General features: G+C 40.9%; 1 protein-coding gene across 1 annotated transcript; it reads left to right on the top strand.

Moving 5' to 3' along the window:
• Positions 1–3,956: 3,956 nt before the first annotated feature.
• LOC139710138 (small ribosomal subunit protein uS5) lies at positions 3,957–8,790 on the top strand. The gene is made up of 5 exons (XM_071622071.1): positions 3,957–4,137; positions 4,720–4,880; positions 5,435–5,608; positions 6,462–6,621; positions 7,634–8,790. Exons 1-5 carry the CDS (start codon positions 3,957–3,959, stop codon positions 7,786–7,788), a joined length of 831 nt encoding a protein of 276 aa, XP_071478172.1. The 3' UTR covers positions 7,789–8,790.
• The last annotated feature ends 3,381 nt before the right edge of the window (positions 8,791–12,171 follow it).

Consider the following 12,171-nt stretch of genomic DNA (forward strand, 5'->3'; position numbering starts at 1 on the left):
TTGAAATTTATGTGACGTAAATTTCATTGAGAAATTCCACTCCATTAATGAGATATGATTGAAAATGTGTTTTCATATAATGACGTCATAGTGACGTCACGGTCGACTGATCACTACGATTTTACTTGACATGTCGTCTTTGGGACATGATACACATATGGTATAAGTTTGACATTCATAGGCAATGCACTTTCTGAGCTCATCTCTACACAACTTTTGCGGAGAAATAAAGAAGAAGAAGAAGAAGAAGAAGAAGAACAAAGAATCAGTACAGATACAGAAGGTGATCCGAGAGGATTCTCGGATCACCTAATTCTATCCCTTATTAAAAGATAGAAAATTAACATGCGGAAATGTGCGCATTATAGAAAAAAATTAGGTTTTTAAGAGGGCCTCATTTTGGCAATTGTGCACTTTACGGCCCTATATTATCGCCCAAATCGGTACCTTATTCGCCGTATCAGTTCGGGAAACCCACTCACAAGGGGGGCCCTCCTTATAAGTAACCCGTCCCCCTTATAAGTAACCCCGTCCCCCTTATAAGTAACCCCCGGGGCACCCCTTATAAGGAGTCTCCACGCTTTTTTGCAATGCAGCGCGAAAATGAAAGGACTGCGGCAATTCGCTTGATTATGTCCATAAAGCTTCACAAGTTTCCTAGTTACTCACGAAATTTGAGCAAAATCGGTTCGAGGCATCATATCTAAAATCATGGATTTAAATGCGATGTCAAACGACCCATGCGAATGCTGAAATGCGAGCGATTACTGGCGTGAGTGTCGCCAGGTGCGGCGGCGCGGCAATGCTTGAGTGCAGACGTGGCGACTGAGTTCGCAGTCGCCACGTCTGCACTCAAGCATTGCCGCGCCGCCGCGCCTGGCGACAGCGATTGCTGGCGTGAGTGGCGTGAGTGTCGCCAGGCGCGGCGGCACGGCAATGCTTGAGTGCAGACGTGGCGACTGACCGGTTCAGTCGCCACGTCTGCACTCAAGCATTGCCGCGCCGCCGCGCCTGGCGACACTCACGCCACTCACGCCCAGTCGCCACGTCTGCACTCAAGCATTGCCGCGCCGCCGCGCCTGGCGACACTCACGCCACTCACGCCAGCAATCGCTCGCATTTCAGCATTCGCATGGGTCGTTTGACGTCGCATTTAAATCCATGATTTTAGATATGATGCCTTGAACCGATTTTGCTCAAATTTCGTGAGTAACTAGGAAACTTGTGAAGCTTTATGGACATAATCAAGCGAATTGCCGCAGTCCTTTCATTTTCGCGTTGCATTGCAAAAAAGCGTGGAGACTCCTTATAAGGGGTGCCCCGGGGGTTACTTATAAGGGGGACGGGGTTACTTATAAGGGGGACGGGTTACTTATAAGGAGGGGCCCCCCTTGTGAGTGGGTTTCCCGAACTGGTATGCCAAGGTGATATCCCGCGAACCACCACGCACCGAGCAGCTGACGAGCTTTTCTTGCTGTATGGAACGCCGTTTGACAAGTGATAAGGTCACTAAAAGCCCGCCTCACTCACTGCGCTTCTGCGGAGTGGACACATCGAACACTGTGTGATCGCGCCAACCAACCATGCTGGCGAGGCTTGCGTGTGCGTGTGTGTGTGTTCATGTAATGGCTGCCCGTAAATCGGTAGCTATACACACTTCGCACGGCGTCTGGTTGGGCTCGGGGAACAGTATTGTACATAGGCCTGGACGAAATATACACTTGTAAGAGACTGACAAATTGGGATAAGATTTTGGTTTTTTTTTATCATAATTTCACAGAATAATTTCGCCAAGGCCGCGAGTGGACATATCGTCGCTGGGGTGATAAGACCTTGTATCTGCAATTTTGGTGAAAATGAGTTTTTTGGTGTTTATAGAGCAACCATGTGGCGTACCGTAAGTGCTTTCATCACGCACACACCACAGTTCGGTGGCACAATCTCATACACATGCACACAGCTACAGTACAGTGCTAGTGCTGGAAGACATGCTGTCGAACCCGCAGTGTCTGATGGGTACTCAAATTCGCATGCACTGCTCGATTAGGGTAAACTCTCGCACCGATAATATAGGGCCGTAAAGTGCACAATTGCCCTAATTTTCATTTCCTTTCGATTTGCGAATTACAAAGAAACTAGAAATAATGTTAATAATATTGAATTCTTTCCTAAACTATTCTGTGGTGTGCGTCAAAAACCCTGTGTGGTCAGTCAAAAAATGACCATGACGCACCTACAGGCCATGTCCGGGGGTAGTGGGGTGCATCATTTAATACATTGACAAGTGCATACCATTTACCAATTGCATTGTAGAAAGTAACAAGGGTATACTGCTGGGGAAGGAAGAAACGAAGATTGGATATTACATCAACACTACAAGACACTTCAGTACATACGTTATGAATGTTATAGAATCGAAAGTTGGTTGGCTCGAATGGTGTTTTCGGAAGTGCTTCTACTAAGTAAATTTAGAGCCATACAGGCAATCCTGGGCTGGATTTAGGGGGCTAAATTTAGGCTTTTCCTAATACAGCACAGTCCTATCCTTTTTCGTATGATTGAATTGGACTTCTTGGAGGAGGCAAAAGAGGGGTTGCCAGCAAGGGCGCACACACCAGAAAAGATTGAAGAAAAAAATTAAGCGGTATGCATCAAACATGGCTGGTGTGACACGCCCACGTTTTCAAAAGTGGGGGGGCACTTTTTTATAGATCTACTTATTCAGCCGTGCCACTTCTGGGTTTCATAGCTAACAAGCAAAAAAAAAAAGGTCTTCGGGGCAAAAGCGGAAAGGCCTTGCCGCACTCGCACAAGTTTTCATTTTTTTTGTCTAGTGCCATGGGGGCCCGAAGTGGTGACATCCTATGTAATCCTACTATCCTAGACTGGTCTCTATATACATAGAATCCAGTACAAAAAAAAAGAAAAAGACAAGAAAGGGGGCCCGTATCGAGCCCCCCCCCCCCCCCCCCCCCCCCCAAAAAAAAAAAGAAAAAAAAAAAGAAAAAAAAAATTTGCGCGGGATTGTGTGCAGTACGCTTGAAACTTAGGAGGGTTACCACAACCAAGCAAAGTGAGGTGAAGACCAGCCCGTTTTTTTTGGAAAATCTGAAGATTATAGACCTGTAGGAATAAGTGTTTTAAGTATCACCATGTTCCCCCGCGCATGTCTTAGTTTTTGCTTTGTGTATGGGGCGCGAGGTGACGAGGTGCAGGCTCCTTCCTTCGAGCACAACTAAATGACATTGTTCACATTTGAAAATGATAGCTACAAATTCTTGGTATTGATCACTGAATTTGGTAGTGGTTCCATTTGAATCTTCAGCATTTTTCCGCATGTGAGCAGGATTTCATAGAATTTCAGTAATGTAGTGTGAATAAAATATACACAAATGTTAACTATGGTTATGTGCCAAACACTCAAATATGCCTACACAGTAGTAGAACGTTTCTAGTAGATTTCTAGTGTTACTGGGTAGTAAATAATAAGGGTTGTAATTTTGGTGTACATTCTACCAGTAAACTGCTCTTGAAATGATAAACGTAAAAGAGTATTATTCATGTCAGAGGAAAATTTATTTATATTTTCAAGGCAAGTGAATGTTGTTTTCTATTAGAGATGTCATAGACCTACCACAAACAGTGTAGGTAATGCTTTCAGTAGATTATCAAGATGTTTAAGTGACCCGTCATTGTCACTGTGGAATACCATGTAAGATAGCATTCATTGAAGCAGTCACAATCTCATGAGAGTCCAGTTTTGATTTTGTGATTACACTGATCTTTTCGTCATTGGCATTTCTAAGTGTCTATTACTGACAGAATTTAGAACCACACCTCCATGCATGGGATGCATGATCATTAGAACCGAGTGAACTGCTTTGTCAGTCCATGCTAATTTTATTTTGTTTGTGTGCTTTTGTCTCATTCACATTGATTGACTTTGTGAAACAGCAATGGCGGACGCAGCAGCAGCACCAGCCGGTGGTAGTCGAGGCGGTTTCCGTGGCGGATTTGGGTCTGGCGGGAGGGGCCGAGGCCGTGGGCGCGGTCGTGGACGGGGTCGCGGCCGTGGAAGAGGCAAGCCAGAAGACAAGGAATGGATGCCTGTCACCAAGCTGGGCAGACTTGTGAAAGGTGAGGCATGAAGTCACCATTCAATGGGTGACTGACTGATGCTGAAGTTTTTCATTACCATACCTTTCTATTTATTTTAATTTTTTTTTTGACAGCACGCTTTGAGATCTCTAGAAGTTGAATATCCAACAGTGCACCCATATTATAACAAATATCCTTATATAACGAAATTCTTGTTACAATGAAGTGAAACTTCAGGTCCTCATATTATCATTGATATAACTGATGTACTTGACTTGGCTGTAATAAAATTTTGATATAACGAGTGAAAACTGCTGGTTGTGATGATTTTGTTATTGTATTAGCAGTAGTTGCCCATATGTAGGTCATTAGAGTGAGGCCTGCTGTAATGTGGAAGTGATATACACTTTGAAATCCTCTTGATTTCTGAGGAAATTTTGCTGCTGGAAACAATGCTCATTTATTTATTTATTTATATCTTCTTCTTTTTTGTCCAACTAAATAGCTTTAGCAAACTACTGCTAACTTGGAAAAAAAAAATACCCTCATCTACATTGAAATGAGATTACATTCCTTGATTCACCACATGTCATATGCCAATCTGTTGTCTACTACTTGCAGACCTGAAGATCAAGTCTTTGGAGGAGATTTACCTCTTCTCTCTGCCCATCAAGGAGTTTGAGATCATCGACTTCTTCCTTGGCCCCGCCCTCAAGGATGAGGTTCTCAAGATCATGCCTGTCCAGAAGCAGACGCGCGCCGGTCAGCGCACCAGGTTTAAGGTCAGCAGTCCAATTTTTCTGTGGGGGCATCATGGCTTTTCATGCAGTGAGTGAAAGACAAAGACTATAGAGAAAGTTCTTCAAAGGCTGACCAATGCCTGTCTCGAAACAGCATCTCTTTTCTTGCAGGAGTTGATAGAGAAGTGACAGGATCTAGCGACGATAGTGTCTGTATCGTGCATGACTAACTGACCTCAAATTGCTAACGGGGACTGAAAGAAAGGAGACCATTGTTTGATATAGAGAACACAGAAAAAAAGAAAAAAAAAAGGAAAATACTCTATTTCAGAATATACCTTCACGAGTTGGAAGCTAGATTTCTACTTGTGTAGAAAGCAATGATAAATGAGTAGAATTGAGCAGTGGGAGAAATATATAATCTGACCGATTATGTTTGTTGTGTCAGTTGGAAAGGGGATATATGCTCTGAATACCTTACTACGTAGCAATAAAAAAAATAACCCCAAAGCAAAACAAAACAAACCTAAGTCCTGTCTGAGTAAAGTAATGCAGATGCTTTAAACTGAAGTACTCTTTCCTCTATTTCTGTGTAGGCCTTTGTGGCTATTGGTGACTACAATGGCCACATCGGTCTTGGAGTCAAGTGCTCCAAGGAAGTTGCCACGGCCATCCGAGGCGCCATCATCCTGGCCAAACTCTCCATCATCCCCGTCAGACGAGGCTACTGGGGCAACAAGATCGGCAAGCCCCATACCGTTCCCTGCAAGGTGAGAAAATGGCCCAAGGAGTCAGTGTAACATCAGGGCACCATTTCATAAAAAATGGTTGGATGGCAACTCTTGCTGGAATGGCAACTTCCCATAGCAACAGCCAATCAGGAAACTGAATTCTTGTTACCATGGCAATTTCTTTCCAGCAGGAGTTGCTCATATCAAGTTTTTATGAAACGGGCCCAGATGCAGTCAAATGCCAAACAGGTCTCAAACATTTGTCAAAGGTTAGCTTGCTGTCTGTTTTGTTAATTTTCTTAGGCTAATCCAAGGATTTACGCCGAAAGTTGATGAATGTCTTTATATCGATTGTGGACCATAAATAAGCTGGACTCGGTCCACTCCCAAAATTTTTTCAGTCATTCATAAATGTGCACAAGTTTGATAGCAAGTTTAGTCACAGAATTTCTAAAGACAGTTGACAAAGGCAAAGACAAAAGTGAAGAAACATGAGAGTCATAAATTGGTTGTCAAATTCTTTCTTTTTTTATGAACAAGCATTTGCAAGCATTAAAGAGGATGAGTTTCAGTGTAAAATAAAGCACCCTTTTCCTGTGTTATTTGCTACTTTGGGAATTATACTATTTCATGTATTAACAGTGGGTTTATAGGTGTTATCGCTGAAGTTTTCGTATTCAAAAAATATTTTTATGAGTGAGAGAAAGGATGAAAATTGGTCGGTAACGACCTGCCTTTATGATTGCTCACTTGCATTACAGCAAAAGACAATAAATTGGAAAAAAATGTTTGTCAAAAAACAAACAAACAAAACCCCACCTCTTGTAACCCTTCTTTTTGCCACCCAGGAGAGTCATTATGCTAAACTTGATCCTTGTTTCTTCTCCGGCAGGTCACAGGGAAGTGTGGCAGTGTTCTGGTGCGTTTGATCCCCGCACCCCGTGGTACTGGTATCGTCAGCGCCCCCGTACCCAAGAAGCTGCTCCAGATGGCTGGTATTGAGGATTGCTACACCAGCGCCAGCGGACAGACCGCTACCCTGGGCAACTTTGGTAAGTGCCATAGATTCCGCCTACATCCACAGTTGCTAGAACTTGAATTGAAGAAGCCATATCCTTCACGTAACTGAAATATGCATTCAGCGGCTAACCCTTTTCTGCAAACTCAATTGAAACTATCATTTCTCTGGTGGACCATTCTTATAACAAGTTATATGGCGAATGTAGGTAGCATAAGTTTAATTATGTTTATCAGAGGATCTTGATAAAGTTAGCACATGTCTACTCCTGTAATTTAGGTGTTGTAACTTAAAGGGAAAGTAAACCCAAAGAGCAATGTGGATTGAGTGAAAGCAGGAATATTAGTAGAACACATCAGTGAAAGTTTGAGGAAAATCGGGCAATCAGTGCAAAAGTTATGAATTTTTAAAGTTTTGGTGTTGCAACTGCTGGGTAAGGAGACTACTAGAGGTTATGACGTATGAGTGGACTACAATATAAAGAAAATAAAAAGGGAATTCAATAAAAATTCATTTTTCATGAAAATTACACATTCCATCTGCTTGATACTGACATATGTTAGGGGTAGCACTTATTCCCCCTGCTTTCTGAAAGCGGTTAGTCAAGAACTCTTTCATTTTGCTAGAAAAGTGAATTTTTGTGGAATTCCTTGTATATTTTCTTTATATTGTGGTCCTCTCATACGTCATAACCTCTAGTAGTCTCCTCATCCAGCGGTTCCAACACCAAAACTTTAAAAATTCATAACTTTTGCATCGATTGTCCGATTTTCCTCAAACTTTCACTGATGTGTTCTACTAATGTTACTGCTTTTACTCAATCCACATTGCTCTTTGGGTTTGTGTTCCCTTTAAAGATGCTTGAAAAGAGATTTTGGGAACATTGTATTTGCTTGTGACGGGGTGAAAAAGAAAATGCAGCATGGTCATAGAAATTGTATGGTCGGGTACCAATGCACAAAGATAATGTGGTAGGGCTGTTTCTGGCAGCCTAAGTGTAGTGATAATAGAATTATTATGGTCACGTCATACTTTCTGTCTTACAGCCAAGGCCACATTTGAGGCCATCTCAAAGACCTACAGCTACCTGACCCCTGATATGTGGAAGGAGACTGTCTTCACCAAGTCCCCCTACCAGGAGTTCACCGACCATCTGGCCAAGACGGCCAAGGGCCAGCCCAAGGCCAAGCTGGAGGCCTAGAGAGAGAGAGTCCACACAATAGGGCCAAAGTTAGCCCAGGACCTTCATGGCAGGACCTAGATCTTAGTCCAAGCTTTCCATCACAGCTTTGTAGGGGCTTTTCCCCCTGTCCCGCCATGATGGTTTCATCATCCTTTGTATCAAGCTTTTTTCTTTTCCACCACCGTACCAACGCAACTATTCGAGATGGAAACAGGCTTGATACACGATGATGAAACAGTTAATGCCTATGACATCACAATGCACGCTTAAACTTCATGCTTTCTAGTACTGAACTCCGCTGTACTTCCCATCAGCCTCATCAAAGTTAAGGGCATTCCTCTGAATTCAACCCATTCCATCTGCATTGCCTATGGGAGGCAAGTTCACTGAATTACACATCTCTTCTGAAACTCTTTAGCTGTTGAAACCACCATCCAGCTTGTCGAACCAGTCTAGAAAAAAATGTGAAGTTTGCTTCAGTGAAAAAGTACATTCGAACCAGTCTAGAAAAAATGTGAAGTTTGCTTCAGTGAAAAAGTAAATTAAAAACGTGAAAAAGAATAGTGGTTGTTGCATTGGTCTTGTTCTTTTGTCCTCTTTCCATGCAGCTGTGATTGTAATTGGAGTGCAATTCTACAACTTCAATGTTCAAGTTGGATTTTACAAATACAACAAAATCAGATGAACCAATTTGTAGAGGTTTCATCAGAATATGGGCACTGAATATAAAAGTTATGAAATTTTGAAGTTTCACATGTTTTTATGTAAGTATTATCTGGAGCAGTTTCATACCACCCTGGAAGAGTTGATGTCCTCCCCTCACAATTCTCCCATTGACTTGTACACAGATGAGATGTATGCTTGGGATAAGTTCTTTTTGTTTTGCAATATCCTGGCAACGTAGTCTTTTTTTTAATTGTTAGGGAAGGGGATTGCAGGTACTGAAATTACTGTTCAAAAACATGAGTTCATTTTTGTGATGTTTGCAAATAAACCAATGGGCGAATTATGCGACAGCAAGACATCACCCCTACTTGTTTTGACGAGAGTGTTCCTGTTAGCACTGTCCTTGAAAACATGTAAAAGATCAAAATATCTTTTGATTTTCTTTTGATGAAACCTGTATCATTCTGTTCTATCTGATCTTACTTTTGTCTGGAAGTCAACTTGAACATGATGTGGAATTGCACTTCAAAAAGTTTATACAGTACAAGTCGGATTATTTATGTTGTCTTAACATTATTTTGCATTCCAACTTATACTCAAACAAACAGATAGATAAACAAAGAGACAAACAAAATACTGTTATAACAACCAAACAAACAAACAACCAAACGAACAAACAAAAAGACAAGGCCCTCTTGAGTGGAAATACATGAACTGTAAAACCAGAAATATCGTGGCACAAAATTTTGACAAATTGCTAGTGCTACTGGCATTCAATGCATATAGTGTAGATAAAGAAGTTGCGCATGCATTTTAGTTTCGCATATCTTAACTCCTAGGGAAATTCATGAAGATCTCATGCATGCGAAAATTTCTGGTTTCACAGTACATTTGTAATACCATTGGAGTGGCAAAGGAAATGCAATGTATATAATGCAAGTACATGTTGACTTGCGTCGATTCATGATGCCCTCAAAATTACTTATGTGGCCAAGTGAATGTCTAAGTACATGTATGTGCCATATATTTCATACGTGTTTATGACTGTAAAACGTGATCACAGAGCCATTCACTTTGATCATCCAACTGCTCAAGACTTTCTGAGACTTCACTACAGTGTACTTGCAGTCTACAAAAATGACAATTTTCTTTGCAGTCTGCCCTTTGAGGGGGCTGCTGAACGATGCTTTGAGACTTCAATAGCTGAGCTGCATAGTCGCACATGTCTGAAGCACGGTACATGCATATACTAGTGTATCAACCATACTTTTCTTCTTTTTTTTCACGGACAAGAAGATGTTCACAGTAATGTACATTGTAGTTACTGTACAATGTATAACCTGTTATTTTCAGGAATTTTGTGAATCGCTGTTGGTCTGCGAAATTAATGACACATGAAAAATCTTGAATTGACGGGCATTAAAGGCACAATTTACCATTTGCAGATGAAACAAAAAACCTAGCATTAGTGCTTTAAGATAGTTTTAAAATGTGAGTTAGGGATGGAAACAACCCCTGAAAACATTTGAATCCGTATAATCAATGTTAAGTCAGTAAAGGTTAGTAGAAGCCTAAATCTTCTATTGATGTTAAGTATTGTTCAATACAAAATGTGAACAATAGTTACAATAATAATGTTTCCGGACTAAGCCGTCTACAGTTACGGTTAATTGAGCAAAAGTACTGATATCTCCTTATATTTTAGGCTTTACTGGGAAAATTTTATATGGTAGGATGTTTTTTGATACAACAGACCTACACATATGCATCAAATGTGATATCTTGAAAATTGTTTAAATCACTGCTCCCAAAGGTAAACAAGACCTTTAACCCTATTTTAACTGGGCTATTTTATTTATTTTTTTTTTTTGGGGGGGGGGGGGGGGGGGGGTGTCAATTTGACCCCCTTCAGATCTCGGCTGCCGATTGTGGTCATACAATAGAAAAATATTGGCTTTCTATTTTTAGTAAATTAGTTATGTAAATTTACGCGTGAAATCATATTTTCACCTATAACTACATTAAAAAGACTGAAGGATTGCTAAATTTTTGTGTCAGTTCCTCAAGACACATCAAACACTTTTCTTGTAAAAAAATGGCACAATCAAAATCAGTTTCTTTTGTTTTTGATTGTTTTGTTAATTTCTGATGTATTTTATTGCCAAAATTTGTTGCAGGCACTTTTTCAAACTTATCTACATTAGAATTGATTAATTTCAATGGTTAAAAGTTGAAATAATCTAATTTATATCAATTTAGCAAAAAAACACAATTTGCATTGGATTTGCACACGATATCATGAATTTGAGCTGTTTTCAGGTTGACATGCATATGCAAAACATTATGTAACTTCAGAACGGTGTACCTGGACGTCGCAAATTTGGTCTCGAAATATTCGGGAGACTTCAATGAAAAAAGTCATGAAACAACGCGGCAAAATCTTTGCGCGTTGCGGAATCATGGCGCGAAATGTCAATTTGACCCCCCCCCCCCCCCAGTCAGAATAGGGTTAATGTACTTATGATAGTGTGTCAAAATAGAGAAAATGTCCGTGACCTCATTCGCGAAAATATCTGTACACGACCATAACGGTTTATACTATGTAGTACGTGGTAACAGCGAAATTTGAGTCTGCAAACAGAGTCTGCCCAGAGGAGACCATGTTTTGGTAGCCAAAGTGCAAAAGGTGGTACAATGAAGCATGTTAGATGGTAATGTTGAATGATATCTCCAAATTTTAGACGGTTCTAGTGATGGGTAACTCTCCAGTTCCTGTCCAGATTCTGAGCACTACGTGGTGCAATAGCTAGTTCAAAGCTGTAATAACTTATCACAGAATGACAGAACTAAACTTTCATAAAATAAAAACTAGACCTTGAGATTGTCGGCGTCAAGAGACCGTAAATTAAAAAAAAAAAAAAAAATTATCAATTTATTTTCTAAAATGAACTGGCTACAACTATACGATGCAATGTATGTGTGGGTGAAGTTGATACACTTGGCCAATAAGATAATTATATTTTTGACAGATTTTGGAGAGGACAACATGGGTCATATACACATGAATCTTATGACTGGATCCTCAGCCCCCCCCCCCCAAAAAAAAAAAAATAGATGAGAAAATAAGCATGAATGTGAATCAAGTCAAACGACCTGTTGAATATTGATAAATTTATTGCCAGTGTCTCCATCTGGACCAGCAGTGGGCACGTGACTACACAAGTCCTTCCCATCCAGCTAGCAGCAAACAACACACATTTCATGCAGGAAGGAAGTTGTTCTCTTGCGAAATGAAATGGAGCCATAACAGAAAAAAAAGTTCCCTGTGTTTGGTCTTCAAAAGGAATACACTTCCTGCGCACTTCATGTTAGGATGGGAGTCAAGGCTTTGAAAAGTTCATTTTTTTCTTTGCTTCCACAAATAGTTGCCATCAGCAATGTTTAGTTTGTTACTTCCTTGTTTATGCCACATCAAAAAAAGAAGAAAAAGAAAAACCTCAAAAAAAAGGAGGAAAGAACTGATACAGTAAGATAATGCATATGTATTCTAGGCTCCAGCCTTCACAACCACACACTGTTATACCTGCTCACATGAGGCAGTCTTGAGTCGTGCATTTCTCTGGTATCTTGAGGAATAGTGTTATCCCTCTTGTTCCCCCCCCCCACACACACACACACACACACACACACACACACACACACACACACACACACACACACACACACACACACACA

This window comes from Diadema antillarum, unplaced genomic scaffold, assembly GCF_040938485.1.
Source record: "Diadema antillarum isolate AM-2024a unplaced genomic scaffold, OU_Dant_1.0 seq00001504_RagTag, whole genome shotgun sequence".
NCBI classification, from domain to species: Eukaryota; Metazoa; Echinodermata; class Echinoidea; order Diadematoida; family Diadematidae; genus Diadema; species Diadema antillarum.